The 20,339-nt window shown below is 38.5% G+C and overlaps 1 protein-coding gene across 2 annotated transcripts; it reads left to right on the plus strand.

Moving 5' to 3' along the window:
* The first annotated feature begins 2,922 nt into the window (after positions 1 to 2,922).
* On the plus strand, positions 2,923 to 19,399 carry ZNF214 (zinc finger protein 214). 2 transcript variants are annotated; one of them, XM_059389170.1, is made up of 5 exons: positions 2,923 to 3,171; positions 3,575 to 3,633; positions 4,184 to 4,272; positions 16,068 to 16,226; positions 17,357 to 19,398. In XM_059389170.1, exons 2-5 carry the CDS (start codon positions 3,617 to 3,619, stop codon positions 19,039 to 19,041), a joined length of 1,950 nt encoding a protein of 649 aa, XP_059245153.1. In that variant the 5' UTR covers positions 2,923 to 3,171; positions 3,575 to 3,616; the 3' UTR covers positions 19,042 to 19,398. The 2 variants fall into 2 exon arrangements, with proteins under 2 accessions (XP_059245153.1, XP_059245164.1); XM_059389181.1 differs by lacking the exon at positions 3,575 to 3,633 and having other exon boundaries at positions 17,357 to 19,399.
* Positions 19,400 to 20,339: the final 940 nt, after the last annotated feature.

Consider the following 20,339-nt stretch of genomic DNA (forward strand, 5'->3'; position numbering starts at 1 on the left):
ATCATGACCTGAGCCAAAGGCAGAGGCCTTAACCCACTGAGCCACCCAGGTGCCCCTGAAAATATATTTATACACACACGTATTGTATATTTGTTTGGTCATTTCATTGAGGTTCAAGTCTGGTTAATGGACTATTTTAAGTGGTAGTACTCCCATAGACAGGGGAAGACAAAGAGGCAAGGCAACCTTTAAGGCAGCTGGCTATTGAGTAAAAAGCATGAATCCTGCCATTTTCCTACTGAGGCACCTGGATAAAACCCTCTTGCTTTCTAGTCTACTTACAATCTCTCAGACTCAGCACAGGAGACAGTCAGCTTCAGCTTTTTCTTGGCCTCCTGGGAGTCAAAGAACCCCAGTAAATTTATACAGATCTCCTAAGAGTTCCATAGAACTGGAGTCTAGGCTCTTTTCAAGAAACTCCACTTTCAAGGCTGCACACCTAGACTCTGATGTTGTTTTCCACATTCTTATCTAGCCCATGAAGAAGGGGATGAGAGAGATCCAACATCAGGTTTCTAAACCAGTGCTCTGAACTTCTTTCCGTAAGTCTCAGTTCTCTGGTTTAGGAGAAGCAGACATCAGAAATCATAGGGAATAGAAGAGCTCATTACAATTCTCCCCCATGATCCACATCTAACTTTAGTAGAGAGTTTTGATTTTTATTTTATTTTTTATTGCACTTTTCTGTGAATGACCTTATAAAATGGGAGACCCATTCACTATCTTTTATATGAAAAAGCTCTGATTTTTCCCCAGTATTTGCCAACCTTAACATGATGAAGACATTTGTTTTGGATGAAAGGCCTTAAAGATTCCAGTTGTTTGAAAAAAAACTCTGGTTCCACTTTCTTCTCAGAGTAAGTTCAAAAAAAGCTTAAAATCCAGGGGACCTGGTCACATCTCTGAGATCCTCTGATATACAACAGTTTAGTCTGTTAGTCTCAAAGTACATTTTAGAAATAAGACTATAGGGACGTCTGGGTGGTGAAGTGGGTTAAGCAAACATCTGACTCTTGGTTTGACTCAGATCATGATCTCAGGGTCATAAGATCTAGCCCCATGAAGAGTCCCACCTCAAACCCTACATCAGGCTCTGTGTTCAGTGCAGAGTCGGCTTGATATTCTCTCTCCCTCTCCCTCTGCCCCTCCTGCTCATGCTCTCTCTGTAAAATGTGTGCATTCAGGATCTTAACTAGAGCAATTTAACCATACTAAAATCTTCATCTTACAGATGAGAAAACTGTGGGGGTAAAACATTAAATAACTTGCCCCAAATCACCTAATGGGTAACACAACCATTTTTTTTAAGAGTTTATTTATTTGACAGAGAGAGAGATCACAAGTAGGCAGAGAAGCAAACAGAGAGAGAGAAGGAGGAAGGCTCCCCGCTGAGCAGAGAGCCAGATTCGAGGACCCTGAGATCATGACCTGAGCCGAAGGCAGATGCTTAATGCACTGAGCCACCCAGGCGCCCCAACACAACCATTTTTTTTTTTTTTAAGATTTTATTTATTTATTTGACAGGCAGAGATCATAAGTAGGCTGAGAGGCAGGCAGAGAGAGAGAGGAGGAAGCAGGCTCCCTGCTGAGCAGAGACCCTGATTTGGGGCTCGATTCCAGGACCATGGGATCATGACCTGAGCTGAAGGCAGAGGCTTTAACCCACTGAGCCACGCAGGCGCCCCCTAACACAACCATTTTTAAAGTCAGTTCTGTTAGACAGCAAAACCTCTTTTTTTTTTTTTTTTAAAGCAAAACCTCTCTTTAAACACTGTCCATATATAGACTCTGAATGTGTAAGCCAGGGAGGGGTCCACACAGTTATTTCCAAAATGTGATCTTGGGAGTCATACAAATTCAGGTGTTCATTTCCTGGTGGAAGCCAGAGGGGTAGGCTCTGGACCACCTACTTCTGCCAAACATTGAACTATAAACACAGTTAATATATATAACTTCCTATGTGCCAGGGACCGGTTTAAACATTTCGAGGACATTAACTCAGTTAATTCTAACAACAAACTTGTAAAATAGTTACTATTATTGTGCCTATTTTAAAGATTACACCAAAAGGCTGTCATGCAGACAAGATCACATCATAAGTGGGTGGTATTGTCAGAATAGAATCCAAGGAGTCCCTTGCTTTTAAAGACTACTCTAAAAAAGTGTTCCCTACCTATGAGTCGAATACTACTGATCCAGCCTAAGTTTGAGAAAAAGTGCTTTAAGGTAATGGAAAACGTTTTCCTAAGAGAACACTGAACAAGATAATAGAAGAGCAAGTGGTTGGATCTCTTTCTGGGGCTCTTTCCTATGGTGCCGCCTCGATCCCACCTTGTCTTTCTCCTCTCGGCCTGCAGTCTCCAGAGAAGTCCAGTACTTGGCAAGAAAAGGGCTAGGAGGAAAGCGCGACCCTGCCACCGAGTCAGCAGGAGCCAAGAGGGTCCCGGGAAACAGCAACCTGGAATTTGAAAGGTCCTCTTACCGGCGGCGCGACTCCAACCTCGAGTTTAGGGACAATGCTAGGACCAGAGCTAGTGGGGGGACTATTCGGCCAAAGGCGTGGGAAAGCGGGCTCAAACATCCCTCGCCCGCAAAGGCGAAGTGACAGCAATGGTTTCCCCCAGGTTTCCTGTGCGTGGGGGGGGGGGTCCCCACTCGCGGGTTCTACGGGTCCCATAATTCTCCGAGACCGGCCAGAATCCCCAGCCCTGTCCCTTTCCCAGGGGGACCTAAAAGCTTCGTTAGCATTGGGGTGGCTGCACCCCAGCCTCTTCTCAGATAGCGGAGGGTACAGGTCTTTAGGCAGGCAAGCTGGCGGCTGAGAGCCGGACTGCGCCCGGAGGCTTCCGGCCAATCAGGAGCCACGTTCTCCGGCGCTCTCCTTTCCGCCCCGCCCCTCTCGTCTCCATGGAAACGGTCCGAGTGTGTGTGCTGAGACCCGGGGCTTCCATTTCGATCTAGCGGGGCTGCGGCCATTGTTTGTATAGACGGTCAATTTTGGCCGGTCCCATCCCCCTCAGAGGCTCCATAAGTGACGCGGACTCTCGGGAGCACCACGCCAGAAGCGGACAAGGGCGGGGAGAGCTGTGGCTGAAGAAAGAGTGGCAGAAAAGGGAGGGTGAGGGGCCGAGAAGCGGCTCTGGCTTAGAAATCCCGAAGACACCAGTGTAGGTGGGTCCTTCACGGCCGCACTCCTCAAGTTAAAACCGAATATGGGGAAGGGGAGAGGAGGACAGAGGTAGTTTGGACCTCGGCGCCGGGGTGCTCAGGGTTGGAAAGTGTTGGGGCGGAGCTCGGGTCGGGGGTCTGGAAGTGGGACGGAGGCCGCGCGCGTCTTCGCCGCGGAAGCGGAGGCCGCGCAGACCCGTGGCCCTGGCGCGGGCAGATGGGCAGATCCCGCTCCTAGAGCACGGTTTGTGTGTCTGAATGCAAAAACACTCGGGCAGCCCGCCTTGGGGGAGCCCGAACCTGTGCTGCTCTTGAAACGTCCATGAATCGTTTTTTGTTTTTGTTTTTGTTTTGTTTTTTTCTCTCTAGAGAAAGAGGGCTCTTAACTGTTTATCATTTTCCCCAGGGACCTGTGATCACCAAGGCAGAACCGGGGTAGCAAAGGCTCATGCCCCCATTTTACAGGTGAGGAAAGTGAGGCCCTAGGAGGTCTAGAAGAAACCATTTTCCAGGTTCTACAAGTGGTTAGTAATAGACTTGAGACTGATCAGGTCCTTGGAATGCTGGATCTGGGACCCTTCTTTAAGGTTCTAATACTCTTGATAGTAAATCCAGTATTTCTATTGTAATTAGTACAGGAAAGCAATGGAACTATCTTTCTACTTAACAATGATGATTGAACAAAACAAGAAAAATACTTTTAGAAAGAAACTAAGTGTCGCATTTCTATTATTTTATATACTTGTTAATAATTAACTACGAAAGCCTTGGGACTCGGGTTAAATTACACGCAGAGCATCTGCATCCCTGGAGGGATCTTGGTAAGATCAAATTCTGTTTTCATGCCCAAACTAAAATTGTACCTTTGAAGTTTTTAAAGGTTCAGAAATAAAGTCCTTGGTGCCAGTTCTCGTAACTCTCCTATCTAGCCCTTGAAACAGAACAGTATATGGGGATTGTAGGGAGTTTGGGGACTGCAGGATATGCCCAGACTTTATCCTTTCTTTTCTCTCAGCTCAAACTCCTCAAAACTCCACCCTTCCCCAAAAGAGGAACATGAAAGAGGAAGGATTGTTCACTACTTTCCTCATAGTCTGATCCCAGGTGAGTAGGATTGCCTTTTCTCATTTATAAAATGCCCCCTGAATTCTCCATGGGTGGTGGGAGTTAAGAGGGAGCAGCAGTGGGGATGGATGGACCAGACAGAATAGAAAATATTCCTCACTTGCCTGAGAAGCTTCCAAGCCTCGTACACAGCATTTCCCCGACTCCCACCCAGTCTCTTTTTCCAACATTTACTCGTTTATTCAGCAGGTCATCCAGGTCTGTTGTATAATATGTACTGTTCTTGATGCTCTGAGATAGAGAAATATATAAGAATGTCTTTTCTTAACATTGGGGAGGTAAGCCATATGAGGTTAATAATAATTTCTCAAGTTATCATACATTAAATAGTGTCACAGTGAATGGCATTTAAAAGAAACAGAAACTCAGGTTTGAAAAATCATGAATAGGAAGATATTCTAGACTGGAAGATGATCATTTAGTCTCAGGCAGGAATTGAGGGGAAAATAAGAAAACTGAGTTTGTAACTAATTGTAGAGCATTTAAATATGCATGTATAAGGTCAGGCCACATTGTGGAAGGCTCTTGATGTTTGATTGGTTACTTATTGTTGTGCACCACTCAGTCTTCTGCACTTCAAAAGAGGGAGCCATTACCAACGTTTGGATCTATTTACTTACAGTCTTTTATCTAATATTTGATATACATACATAATCTGTATAGACACATATACATACATATATGTACACATACAAATATAGACACATAGGTAATCTAACATATATGCATGTAGAGAGATTATATATTAAAAAAATTGAACATGATAAATAAGCTCCATGAGGGCAGAGAACATTTCCAGTTCATAGAACTATGCCTAGCATATAGTAAGCCCTCATTGAATATTCGTTGAATGTATGGATAGCTTTTATATGTATAATTTTTTCATTGTTAAATATATATTATATATAAATATAATTAACAGTTTTTCCACATATTTTTTGGTAGCCTGAATTTTTATCTTTTTAAGATTTTATTTATTTATTTGACAAAGAGAGAGATCAGAGGTAGGCAGAGCAGTACCCAGAGAGGTGGGGGAAGCAGGCTCCCCATCAAGCAGAGAGCCAGATGCGGGGCTCGATCCCAGGACCCTAAGATCATGACCTGAGCCAAAGGCAGAGGCTTAACTCACTGAGCCACCCAGGTGCCCCAGTAGCCCAATTTTTTTTTTTTTTTTAAGATTTTATTTATATCACAGACAGAAATCACAAGTAGGCAGAGAGGCAGGCAGAGAGAGGAGGAAGCAGGCTCTTTGCTGAGCAGAGAGCCTGATGCCGGGCTCCATCCCAGGACCCTGGGATCATGACCTGAGGTTTTAACCCACTGAGCCACCCAGGTGCCCCAGTAGCCCAAGTTTTAATGACTACTTAGTATTCCATTCAAATTATGTATCATTCCATTCCAGATATATGGGCTTTATTCCAGCCATATGTACTTTATATTAATCTTCTTTTGGGGGGGAAAAACTTAAGTAATTCTCAATATTTTGCTATCATAAAGTTTTCTATTAAATATTTTTAGGGCGCCTGGATGGCTTAGTTAAGTCAGTTAAGCATCTGCCTTCAGCTCAGGTCATGATCCCAGGGTCATGGGATTGAGTCTCTTACTGGGCTCCTAGCTCAGCAGGGAGCCTACTTCTCCCTCTCCCTCTGCCTGCCATTCCCCCTGCTTATGCTCTCTCTCTGTCAAATAAATAATCTTTAAAATTTTTAAAAAATATTCTTATATATAATTTATTTAGTGTATCTCTTTATATCCTCAAGGTATGCTCTGAGAAACAGGATAACAGAGTTAAGGAATATAAACATGTTTTAGACTTTTGAAAAACTTAAGTTTTTTTTTTAGAAATACCACATGAACTTTTATAACCATTTGAGGAAAGATACTATCTTTCAGAACCTTTACCACCTTTGAGTATTATCTTTAAGATTTTGCCTTGAATTGCATCCCTTTATTCTTTAGTAAGGTTGACCATTTTTTACATACATTTACTGGTTATTTGCATTCCTTCTTTGACATAAGTATTGTATGTCTCTTGATATGCATTACTTTTTTTCCTACTAAATTTTTTGTTTCTATTTGATAAAAGATTTTCCTTGTATATAAAAGATATAAACCATTTATTAAAGGCTGTATTTCTCTAGTTGCTTGACTTTTGCTTTTAAGGACTTCTTTGTTTATATGAGTTTCACATTTGTATAAAGCGAAATCTTATTTCTTTTTATTTATATAATATTATGCTTTGGGAGCTCTTCTTCACCCCCAAACATATTACATAATGACTTTTGTTTTCTCAGCTGTTTTTTACAGTTTCAAATATTTTAAAAGTTTAACTCTGAAACCTATCATATATTTATTTTGGTGTGAGAAATGACAGAAGTGAAACATTTTTCCTCCCACTTATTTTTCTAGTAGCATTTACTTTCTCCATTGATTGTGGTGCTACATATTTATATATCAAATTACTAAATTTTTTAACATACCCACACACATACACAAATGTATATACAGACCACTTTTGGGGCTGTCCTGTTTCGTGAACCCATCTCTCAATTCTCTCTCTTTTTTTTTTTTTAATTTATTTGACAGAGAGTTAGAGAGCACAAGTAGGCAGAGCAGCAGGCAGAGGGCCATCTCTCAATTCTTATACTGCTATCCAAGTGTATTTAATTTTGTTCCTTTATATGTAGTATGCTTAATGGGCAATGCAGAGGAATTTAGCCTTTCCTTTTCCACATTTAGGAATAAAGAAAAGGAAGATGGCTCATTGTGGGAAGAAAAAAAATTAAAAGTTTCTTATAAGTTTTAGATTATATTAACTGAATATAACTGAATTAACTGAACCGAATATATTAACTTTTCAGTATTTTTTTTAGTCTAGCTTAATAGTCAAAATACAGGCTCTGGACCCATTATCTAACCTTGTTTTATTGCTTCTACACTTCTGAGTTATGTGAACTAGACTGCATTACATAACCAGTTTCTCAATTCTGAAGTGGGGAAATAGAACTTTCTAGGGTTGAGATGCAAACATGTAAAAACCAGCACAGTGCCTGACAAACAGAATCACTAACAATGGTTGCTATTATGTTAGTTATTGTTAAAATATAATGTATATCTGATATAACTCTCTCTAGTTCAACTAAGACATAAGAATTGAGGCAGGGAATCTACCCTTTTTTTTTCCTTTTTTTTTTGGACGATGGCTAGTCAGATGTTCCAGCATCATTAATTATATAAGCTATCTTATCCTCGCAAATTTACTATTACCTTTACCATGTTTAGAATTCACTGCTATATTTAGGTCCACTTTCAGATTTCTATTCCTTTATATTGATCTTCTCTATTTCTCTATTTCATGTGTCAGCCACATGGTGTTATAATTAGAGCTACAGAGTTCTTTTTTTTAAGAGCTACAGAGTTTTAATATACCATTGGGTTAGTCTCCTTGTGTTATTTCTTTTTAACACTTTTCCTTTTTCTCACAAAAGTACTTGAAAATATCCTCCCCCAAACCTGTTGTATCTTTGAAAATGTAAGTAAGTTTAGTGATAACAAAATTATGTTTATTTTTCCTACCAAAGATTGAGGAGTGTTTTCTAAGTTCAAAAGCTACATTTATCTGTGTTCTAAGTGTTTTTGTTAAGTACGTAGGAATCTCTCTCTCTCTCTCTATATATATATGTACACACACATATATTTAAAGATTTAAAGATTTAAAAATAGATTTAAAAATTTAAAAATATTTAAAAGATTTAAAAATAGATTTAAAGATTGATTCATTTATTTGAGAAAAAGGCAGAGAGGTACAAGGAGGAGGAGAGGCAGAGGGGGAGGGAGAAACAGATACCCCACTGAGCTGGGAGCCTAATGTGAGGCTCAATCCCGGGACCTCGAGATCATGACCTGAGCTGAAGGCAGACTTGCAACCATCTGAGCCACCCAGGCACCCCAGAATATATATTTTTTAGTTGCTATTGTAAATGTTATTTTAAAAGTTTATTTATTTTTATTTATTTGAGAGAGCGAGCAAGCATGGGTGGGGGTCAAGAGAAAAGCAGACTCCCCGCTGAGCAGGGAGCCTGATGCAGGGCTCTATCCCAGGACCCTGAGATCGTGACCCGAGCCAAAGGCAGACGTTTAACCCTGACTGAGCCACATGGGCACCCCTGTACATGTCATTTTAAAAATACCTTTTAGGGCGCCTGGGTGGCTCAGTGGGTTAAGCCGCTGCCTTCGGCTCGGGTCATGATCTCAGGGTCCTGGGATCGGGTCCTGCATCGGGCTCTCTGCTCAGCAGGGAGCCTGCTTCCCTCTCTCTCTGCCTGCCTCTCCGACTACTTGTGATTTCTCTCTGTCAAATAAATAAATAAAATCTTAAAAAAAAAATTTAAAAAAAAATACCTTTTAAAAGTGGCTCCTGGGTGGTTCAGTCAGTTAAAATACTTTTTAATGAGTATATGCCTGAATTTTCTAAATTACGTTAATTGTATTTTACATGCTCAGTTAATTTGAACTTGTGATACATTACATGCATGCAAAAGAATATACTAAAATATTATGCATAATTTAAAATAACATGAGCACCTACCCTCTAGACCACCAAATATTTTGAAAAGCACCCTCCTGCTGACCCCACAATTTCATTCCCTCCTTTTCCTAAAGAGGCAACTGCTATCTTAAATGTTTATTATTCCTTAGTTTTATATAAATGGAATCACTGTGATTGGCTTCTTGATTTGTAGCTATACAAATGTAGCTATAGCTTTTTTGTATGTACCTATAGCTTTTTTCACAGCTATGTACTGTTTCACAGAATGACAAACAACTTATTTATCCATCCTGTTGTTGGGCCTCTTGTATTGCTTCTAGTGTTTTGTTATTTTTTTTTTAAAGATTTTATTTATTTATTTGACAGACAGAGATCACAAGTAGGCAGAGAGGCAGGTAGAGGGTGGGGGGAAGCAGGCTCCCTGCCTAGCAGAGAGCCTGATTCGGTGCTCGATCCCAGGACCCTGGGATCATGACCCGAGCCGAAGGCAGAGCCTTAACCCACTGAGCCACCCAGGCGCCCCTAGTGTTTCGTTATTACAGCAGTTATGCTGAAAATGTTATTGTACATATCTTCTGGTATACATGTGTAAGTTTCTCTAGGGTACAAATCTAGTATTAAAATTTCTGGGACATTGGATGCCTGGGTGGCTCAATGGTTTAAAACCTCTGCCTTCAGCTCAGGTCATGATCTCAGGGTCCTGGGATCGAGGCCCGCATCGGGCTCACTGCTCAGTAGGGAGCCTGCTTCCCGTTCCCTCTCTATCTGCCTCTCTGGCCTACTTGTGATTTCTGTCTGTCAAATAAATAAATAAAATCTTTTAAAAAAAATTTCTGGGACATTGACTTTGCTTATAATTACTAATGATTTTCAGTTGGTTTTCTTGGGTTTCCTATGTACAACCATACCCTTTATAATTGTCTACTTGTATTGTCAAGTGCTTTCATTCGTGGTTTAAAAATAGTGAATTTGCAGTATCTTTGTTGAGTTTCCAGTCTTAACGGGAATGCTTTTAATGTCTTACTTTTGGATTTGAGATATGGTTGCATGGTCTTTGTTTTGCTAACTTGCTTTGTTTGTAGTTTTAAATGAAGGACCCATGTTGCATTTTAAGAAGTACTTTTTTGGCAGTGATTAAAATATATAGCTTTTCTTATTTGACATTATTATGATAGTTTATAGTTAATGGATTTCTTCATTTGGATCTTTCTTTACTTTTTGGAATAAACCACCACTCCATCATGCTATAATATGCTTTGGTGTATTATGGCAGATTGCATTTGCATTTTCCAAAGATGGCCATGCCTATAACATATCTGACTTTTAATGCTTGTCTTACAAAGTGACTTAATCTTCCCACCAATAAGTAGGATCTATGTCCCCACTTCTCAAATCTGACTGGGGTTTGTGATCACCTCAACCAGTGGAGTACAGTGTAAGTGATGCTATGTGACTTCCAAAGCTAAGTCATAGAAAGGATACAGCTTTTGCTTGCCTCCATGTTGAGAGGTAGCCCTGGCCACATAACCAAGTGCAAAGAAATGGATAACTTCCATCAACAGTCACAACCAGCCTACCAGCCATGTGAATGAGCCACCCTGGAAGTGAATCCTCCAGCCCACTCAAGCCACTACTCAACAATCTCATGAGGGATCTGAGTTAGAACTGCCCAGGCCATTCCTGAATTTCTGACCCTGAGAAGTTGTGAAAAATAATTATTTTTGTGTGAAGCCACCACATTTTGGAGTAATTAGTTCTGTGACAGTATAAATAATGGTGTTGCTGGATTTTATTAGCTTTATATTTTTCTTTATTTGCTCTTGAAGTTTGTGCCAATATTCAATAATATAGTTATAGATATATAGTTTTCTGACTTTTACTGCCTCAGTGTTTTCCTGAATGTTTTAAAGATTTTGATAGTTTTTCTATATGTTTGGAACAATTTAATAACTCCAAGTCTGTTCCTTGAAAATTTGAAAGAATTTATGTAAGAAAATCTTTGGGTTGGTTATTTTTGAAGGTTATAGTTCTTTGATAATTTCTTTCATAAAACTGACCAGTTCAGGTTTTTTCTCTTTATGACATATTGAATGGTTTTCTAGGGAAAAAAAAAACCTTCCTATTAAGATTTATTTTTAAAGAGCTGTGGAAAGTGCCCACGTAACATTCAGTTGAATTTTTACCTGTTGCCATTTCCCTAATGTCAGTTCTAACTTTTTTTCTACTTATTCTCACTCCTTTTTTCTCCATTAGTTAGCTAGCTGGTAATATATCTATTTTTCTTCCAACAAACTGGCACCTGGATTCATTTCAGAATGGTAAATGTTTTTCAGCTCCATGTTCTTTTGTTTACTCTATACCTTTCCCTTTTAAAAATAGTATTTTATTTATTTGGGAAACAGCACAATCAGGGGGAGCAGTAGGCAGAGGGAGAGGGAGAGGGAGAAGCAGGCTCCCTGCTGAGCAGGGATCCTGATGTGGGGCTCTACCCCAGGACTCCAGGATCATGACCTGAGCTGAAGGCAGATGCCTAACCAACTGAGCCACCCAGGTTCCCCCCACTTTAAGTGTTTAATCCATTTAGTGTCTACAATGTATAGGATACTAAGTTGGAATTCACTTTTATTTTTTCTCATATAGTTACTCAAGTTTTCACAACACCATTTAGTAAATAATCCATTCTTAACTTTTATTTTTAATGCCATCTTCATTATTAATGTGTCGTATATAAACAAGCACAGTCTGAATCTTCCATGCTGTTCTACTGGTTTATTTGTCAGTTCTGATTTTACTGTTGTAGTTTGGCGGTGTGTCACTGTTTGGCAGCGCAAGTCTTCCTGCTTGGTTTACTTAAGTCTCTATATTATATTCTTCTTTTCTTTCCCTGTAAATTTTAGGGGAAAAGTATATTACGTTCCTCAAAAAAATCCAGTTGGAATTTGATGGGGTGGTATACTGAATTTAATTCAACCCATCCAAGAACATGGAAGTACGTCTTTCCTTTTATTTAAGTCTTCTTTCTGCGTACTCGAATTTAAATATTATCTTCCAAGAGTTCTGTATATTCTTGGTTAAGATAGTGGTTTTTTTTGGTTTTTGTTTTGCTTTTGGTGAGTGGTGTTCCCCATTTTCTAGTGGTTGTTATGCTTTATTGTATCTGGTAATTTTACTGAGCTCTAAGGTTTATCTATGTACTCTTGGTTTTTCTAGGTAGATTGCCATAGTATATGCAAATAGTTACATTTTTTGATTTACTTCTAATCCTTATGCCTCATTTCATTTTCTTACAGTGTTTATCAGACCTTTGATACTATGTTGAAAGCAGTGGTGACTGGAATCACTCTTAACTTGTTTACCATAATAAAAGAAACACAAAGTTTGTCCATTCAGTTTAATGTTTGATATAGGTTCCTAATATGTAACCTTTACCAATTAAGAGGGTTTTTTATTCCTACTTTGCTAAAAGTTTTTAAAGACCATATAAAGGGGGGCACCTGGGTGGTTTAGTTGTTTAAGTGACTGCCTTCAGCTCACGTCATGAGTCCCGCATCAGGCTCCCAGCTCCTTGTTTCTCCCTCTGGCCTTCTCCCCTCTCATGCTCTCTCTCTCTCTCTCAAATAAATAAAGATAAATCCTTAAAAAGAAAAGACCATATAAAGGTGTTGAACATTATGAACTTTATCACTTGATTTCTCTTATGGTTTTCTTCTGTAGTCTATTAATAAATAATATTGATAGATTTTCTCTTATTGAACTGTCCTTCCTTCCTATAATGATGCTTGACCATGATGCATATTTTAAAGTACTTCTGAATTCAATTATCTAATATTTTATTTAGGATTATTATAGATTTATAAAATTCACAAATGGGATTAGATTCTAACTTTTTTGTATTGTCTTTATCTGGTCTTGGAGTCAAGATTACACTAGCCATATAGCTAGCAGCTTTCACTTTCTGTTTTCTAAAACAATTTGTAATAGTAATTAAACTCTAATAGAATGTTTGCTAGAACAATATTTATTGCATAGTAAGTTACATTTAGTTTAATAAAATAACACAAATTTATTATGTCACTCATAATAATATCTCATTATCTCCCAGGAAGCTGGGAGCAGTGTAGCTGTGTGGTTCTAGCTCAGGGTCTCTCATGAGGCAAGCTGTCAGCCGGACTGCAGATACTGGCAGGCTTCAGGGGGCTGGAGAATCCTCTGCTAAGATGCTTCACTCATGTGACTGTTGGCAGGATGCTTCATTTCTCAGAGGACAGAAGGCCTCAGTTCCTTGCCACATGGTGTCTTCACAGGACTCCTAAGTATTCTTACCACATGGAAGGCAGTTTCTCCAAAAGAGAGTGATCTAAGAAAATGGGCGAGGTGGAAGCTGCAGTGCCTTTAAGAGCTAGTTTTGAAAGTTGCACAGCATTACTTCTTCCCCTTCTGTTTTTTATAAAAAATTCCTTAGAAGTAAGTCCTTAAGTCTAGCCCATGCTTGAAGGGTGGGGAACTGGCTACACTTCTTGAAGGGAAGGGAATCAAATATTTGTGGATGTATTTTAAAACCACCACAAATAAAATAGACATATGTACTGAAATGTGAAGTTGTACATTATGTATTATGTGAAAAAATGCAAACCAGAATTATCATGTCTTAGTTAAGAAAAAAATGTCAGTGGGGTATGTATGTTTGTGGGTATGCATGAAGAATAGTCAGAAAGGACAGTAAAAACTATCCTGGTTACTTCTCAAGTTATTTGGGGAGGGTAGGCTTTCAGTTTTTACTTATATTACTTCAGAATTATTTTAAAATTTTATGAATTTATTTTTGGGAGAGCAACTGGACTCAATCTCTAGTATATATTTTAAGATTTATTTATTTGAGAGAGAGAGAACACAGACAAGCAAGGGGACAGGTAGAGGGAAAGAGAGAGGGAAAGGGTTGGAGGAGAGAATCCTCAAGCTGGCTCCTCACTGAGCATGTAAGCCTGAGGTAAGGATTCATCCCAGGACCCAGGGGTCATGACCTGAGCTAAAATTAAGAGTTAGCCACTTAACTGACTGAGCCACAAAGGTGCCCCTCTAGTATAACTTGTAAAGAAATTCTTAAATATTTAAAAAATAACAACAGGCTGAGTTTTATTTTTTTCTGTACTTTTTACAAAATAAGGAACCAGTGAGTTCATTTATTTTCTGTTCTGACTCCAGTTTTCAGTCTTATCATCTGGGAATCTAAAAATCCCATTTTTCTTTTCTGATTTTATTTATAATTTCATTTGTATGTGTTAAAATAGACTTATGATATTCTGAATTTTTAACATTTATAAACATTTAAAAATAGCATTGAATTTTCTCCTTCTTGAATTGTCATTTTGGTTAGTACTTCATTGTTTACACATGGATTTTCATGTAGTTTATTTGGAAAGCAGTATGTGGGTGGTATATTTTGAATCCTTGAATATTTCAGTACATCTTCCTGTTGTCCTTTTGCTAACACAATAGGGATAAACATGGAAATCTTGATTTACAATCCTTTACCAAGTTGTTTTTGACTTCTCTGACTTGACTTAGTAGGTAGGCCACTATTTTGTAAATGCATGACCTTGTCCAAGTTACTTAATCTTGCTAAATGTTGGTTTCCTTATTCCTTTAGTATTGATAATTATACCTTAGAGGATTATTGTGATAATAAATAACAGCCCTTTTCACATAACTTCTTGATAATTTTTAACTGCTATGATTATAATGATTTGTTAGTCATGATATTCTAGTTTTCCTCCATGAAATCTACTGATTTCCTTTATTCATAGTATTTACTAAACATTCTTAATTGAACTTTAGAATTGAGAATGTCATCAAAAAATGAAATCAGTTAGTCAAATAACCTATTTATGAGGTGTTCACTCCACTAAAAGAATAATTTGGGGGCAGTTTGAATACATATATTTATCTCTTTTTTCTAAAACTTCATGATGGTAATAAGAAACTAAAAACTGTCAGAATCTTCAGTGATGAAGTAAGGAGCCATCAGCAAGTAAGGAATTTCAACAAAAACTTGGAAGGAGTGCCTGGGTGCCTCAGGCAGTTGGGCATCTGGCTCTTGATTTCAGCTCAGGTCATGATCTTGGGGTGGTGGGATCTAGCCTCACCTCAGGCTCCACACTTGGCCTGGAGTCTTGTTATTTTCTCTCCCTTTTCCTCTGCATCCCCACAGATCCCTGTGTGTACACTCTCTCAATGCATAAATAAACTACTAAATACTACTAAAATAACTAACTTCCTAAAACACACACACACACACACACACACACAACTTGGAAAGCAAGAGGCAGAACAGTGGTAAGAACCTCATAGGGCTAAAGACTTTACAACCTGGAATGCTCCATGGCACAAGAAGGATTTGATTAACCCTTTGAACTTCAGAGAAGCTGAAGATGCATCCATACCATTGGAGGCAGAGAGCCAGTCAAAAGAGGACCCTAAAATATTTACAGAGAGCAAAGAAAAAGTTGCTCAGAAAGGAATGAGAATTAAAGAAAAAAAGGTCTTAGAAACAACAATGAAGGCATATAAACAGTGAGGCAATTCTGAGAAAAATTCTTTTCACTCTTGAATTTGATACCCAGCCACTTGTGAGTGATGATAAGGACACTAAGCAAGCTTGGACATTCTCCTTTAAACCAAATGTGTGTCCTGAAGAAAACTTTGTTTCTCACCTTTTTCTTTTCAGTGGCCATGGAATTAGCATTCATCAGCTTGACAACTCATTTGGGCATATACCTTCAAATTAATGGAGTAAATCACAAAAGGGAAAAAGAAGTATATGATCTTGAAAATGGAGCACTAAAGAACAGCCAGCCCAGATTGGAGCAGGAAGATGAACATTTCCAGAATAAAAAGGGTTGGGGGATCAATTGACTTAATCTTTTTCAACCATTACTTACTCATTTTTTAAAAATCGGGATAATAATAGTATCTATAATAGAGAGTTGCTGTGAGGATTATGAAATATATGTGAAGTCCTTAGCCCAGTGGTTAGCAGGCAGATGCTATTATATGTTTCTTATGACTGTGATGGGCTTCAGTGACTTGATACATTATTTAGCCATCCCTATTATTAAGTCTCCTCTTACTTATTTTTCTTCATTACTGAAGTTCTTTCTTTTTTGATTTCATTTGTCATTTATGTTACCTGCTGAATGGCTGTTTCCTTGTCCATCTTTTCCCTTAGGTCTCTTCTTGGAAAACCTGATCTTTGACCAGATGGCAGTAACATTTGAAGATGTGACTGTTATTTTTACTTGGGAGGAATGGAAATTCCTGGATTCTTCTCAAAAAAAGCTCTATAGAGAGGTCATGTGGGAGAACTACACAAATGTCATGTCAGTAGGTAAAGTTATCCCAGCTCTTAGCTAACAGAATTAGTATCTTCTGGAACCAGTTTTGTTGAGTATTTTGGTTCTTTGTCTAGGTATTGTATTGTATAGAAGGAATATGACCCTCAAAAATGGGTCATAAATCAGATGACAGAAGATAGAGCAAGACATCTCCCAAGACACCTAGACTATGTAATTAATAGGTATTTGTGATTTTTATTCTTATTTTCTGGATTACACTTAAAATGCAGACCTCTACACATCAATTTTGTGTGGTCCTAAATTTGTGCTCTCTTCATACTATTTATACAAGTTAGCTTTTGCTATATAACAAACTCTACCCCAAACTTAGTGACTCAAACATTATTTTTCATGATTCTAATTATTAGATGGATCTTCTATCATAATACTCTTCTATCATAGAGTGATCTGATTGGGGCTGGATGGTGTGTGATGAGGCTGGACAGTCAGACATAGATGTCTGGGAGTTGGTTGGTAGCAGTGGGGATAATGGGAATGTGTTGACCATATGTCACTCTTCAAGCAGGCTAGCCCAGGCTTGTTTTCATGGTGGTGGTCATAGAATTTTCAAAACTAGCAAAAAGAGGGCAAGTTCTAAGTACGCAAACACTTTCAAGTCTCTGTTTCTATCACTTTTGCTATTGTCCCATTAAAACAAATTGTATAGCCAAGCTAAAGTCAGCATGAAAGGGGAACACCCAGAGGTACAGAGTTAATGCAGCCATTTTTTCACACAACTGGTCACACTCTGCTAGAACAAAAATATAGAAAGAATATTTTATTTCTTAAAATAATGTTCCAAACAGAGTAATCTAATTAAATCTGTTTTTAAGATGATTTCCATGAAACAGTCAGCCTTACTTGTTTATTTCTAACAGTACTTGATAAGTAGCAGATGCTCAAGATACATTGACAGCATGTCTGAATAAGTGAATGAATGAATATATATATATGAATGAACAAACGCATAATTTCAGACGAAATATGGAGCAGCCTAAGCATTAATCCTTTCCCATTCCCACCCACACATTTATTCCTGTAATTCTGGAAGGCAATGCTTGAGATACTTGGAAATTTTTAAAAGCCACATTTATCTCACCAATGGATTATCTGCTTATTCTAGGAAACTGGAAAGAGAGCTACAAACCCCAAGAAGAAAGATTCAGATACTTAAAACATGAAAATCTTCCCTGCTGGCAAGGCTGGAGGAATGCCAGCACTCAGATATATGAGAATAGAAACTATGTGGAAACCGTCCAAGGAATAGATTTGAAAGACCTAAAGCAACAAGATCTTTCCCACCATCAGGAATGGTTAATACTCTCCACCCAAGTACCATGGAATGGGAACTGTGAATTAACTTTTGAAGGCAACAGTCCCAGGAACTTAAAACATACAAAGTTTATACCTTGGCAGTCCTTAGAAACAAAACATACCCATGAAGACTATGCTAGAGAAATCTATATGAATGATTTACATGGCTTTCAAAAAAGCAGATGGCATCTTGGCATATCTAGGAAAAATCTCTCTGTGGAAAAAGAACAAAAGCTCATAGTTCAGCATTCTTATGTCCCAACAGTAGAAGCCCTTCCAGAGTACACTGAGGAACTATGTCAACATGACCTACTGAAAAACTCTGTGGAAGAGGAAAACTGTGGATGTAATAAATGTAAAGAAATTTATTATTGGAACTCACAGTGTGTTCTCCACAAGAGAAATCAATGTGGAGAAAAGTTCTTTCAGTGCTCTGTCAGCACAGCATGCTTCTCTCAAAGATCAGACCTATACAGACATCCAAGAATTCACATAGCTAAGAAGCTGTATGGATGTGATGAAGTTGACAGTAACTTCAGGCAAAGCTTAGGTATTCACTTTCATCAGAGGGCCTACACAGGGGAGGTCTCTTACATATGCCACGTGTGTGGTAAGAGCTTCAGTCAGATCTCTAGTCTTCACAGTCATCAAAGAGTCCACACAGAAGAGAAACTTTATAAATTTGAGTGTAATAAGGACCTCAGTAGAAATTCATTACTTCAGATTCACCAGAGACTTCACATAGGAGAGAAGCCTTTTAAGTGCGATCAGTGTGGTAAGACTTTTAGTCGGAGTTCAGTACTTCATGTTCATCAGAGAGTCCACACAGGAGAGAAACCATATAAGTGTGATGAGTGTGGCAAGGGCTTCAGTCAGAGCTCAAATCTTCGGATTCATCAGTTAGTCCACACGGGAGAGAAGTCCTATAAATGTGATAACTGTGGTAAGGGCTTTACCCAGCGCTCAAATCTCCAAATTCATCAGAGAGTACATACAGGAGAGAAGCCTTATAAATGTGACAACTGTGGCAAGGACTTTAGTCATAGCTCTGATCTTCGTATTCATCAGAGGGTCCATACTGGGGAGAAACCCTATACTTGTCATGAATGTGGGAAGGGCTTCAGCAAGAGTTCGAAGCTTCATACTCATCAAAGAGTACATACTGGAGAGAAACCCTATAAATGTGAACAGTGTGGTAAGGGATTCAGTCAGCGTTCCCACCTTCTCATTCACCAGCGAGTCCACACAGGAGAAAAACCCTATAAATGTGATGATTGTGGAAAGGGCTTTAGTCACAGCTCTAATCTTCACATTCATCAGAGAGTCCACACAGGAGAGAAGCCTTATCAATGCACTAAGTGCGGCAAGGGTTTCAGTCATAGCTCAGCTCTTCGAATTCATCAAAGAGTCCACATAGGAGAGAAACCTCATAAATGCCATGAGTATTATAAGGTATTTGATAAAAATTCTCATCTCCACAATAATCACACATGAGAAACCTTATAATTACGTTTACTTAGTTAACAACTTTAATCAAAGCTTAATATTCAGCCCAATAAATGCTGCGGGGAAGAAAAGTCTATAAATAAACCCAAATAATCCCAAGCAACATTTCTAGTTTCCCCCAACTCCCACTAAGAATCATTTGGTTCAAGAAGAAATCCTTAGGAGGATGCCTATATATTTAAAATGAAAGTGTATTTACTTTTTCTATTATATCATACATATCCATTATAAAATACATGAAAGATTCAAGAATAAAACTCTTCATCCTGTTTTGTTCTAGCCTTTTTTGTGTGCATTTTCATGTGAATGAAATCACACTGTATATTCAACTCTATCTTTTCACTGACTTTGAGACATTTACTTTTTTTTTTTTTTTAATGCAAATTGGCTAGCTAGCTCTGAAACAGCATTCTGACTCCTCTGTAAAGTCCCTAGGAAGCCACAAGAAGAACACACACAAAACATCAAACTCAAACTGGTAGATAACCTATTGCTTAAATGTGGAAGAATTAAATTACAAGGCAGGACAATTTGATTGCTTATGACAAAAGATAGGAAAGTACTTCATGATCCTTCACCTGAGACAGGATGTTGTAGAGATGTTATCTCTGTCAGCCAGAAAAGTCAGGAACCATCTTTTTCAGGGGTGCTGCACTTTCAGGTTATCATAGCACACTCTCATATCCTTCTTCCCAGGATTCCACATTGATTCATACTTCAGACACCATGTAACAAGAAATACAATATTTAATGTCTCTAAGTAGGGTGTGAAAGATGTCAGTAAAAGCTAATAGAAGTGAATTGTCAGGAAACTGAAGATACTCCATCTGTTCATAATTAGAGATTTAAGCAGTAGACTGATTTATTCTTAGAAGAGAGAGGTAATAGAGAAATAGCTGCTGAAAGCAGAAGTAAACTCAAAGCTATGTGCAAAACTGAACTAAAACCTAATCATGGAAGAAGAGAATCTGGCCATTGTAAAAATGGAGTGGAGTCAGCAGGAATATACAAGTCCTAACTATTGATAATATAAATATGTTTAGACATCGTTGCCCAAGAAATAAGAAATTAAGTGGACTTGTTCAGGGAAATAACAGGGAATTGCAGTACCAAAGAAAGAACACTACCATGAAGAGTTAAAACCTGACAGCCCTGAAAATTAGCTATTTCAGTCTCCTGAAGAAATTAAAAAAAAAAAAAAAAAAAAACACAGGTGTCTTGAGTAGCATTACGAAAAAAAGAATGAAGTCAGTAAAACTAGAGCAGAAATCAGTAAGTAGAGAAGA

This window comes from Mustela nigripes, chromosome 1 (genome assembly GCF_022355385.1).
Source record: "Mustela nigripes isolate SB6536 chromosome 1, MUSNIG.SB6536, whole genome shotgun sequence".
Taxonomy (NCBI): Eukaryota; Metazoa; Chordata; class Mammalia; order Carnivora; family Mustelidae; genus Mustela; species Mustela nigripes.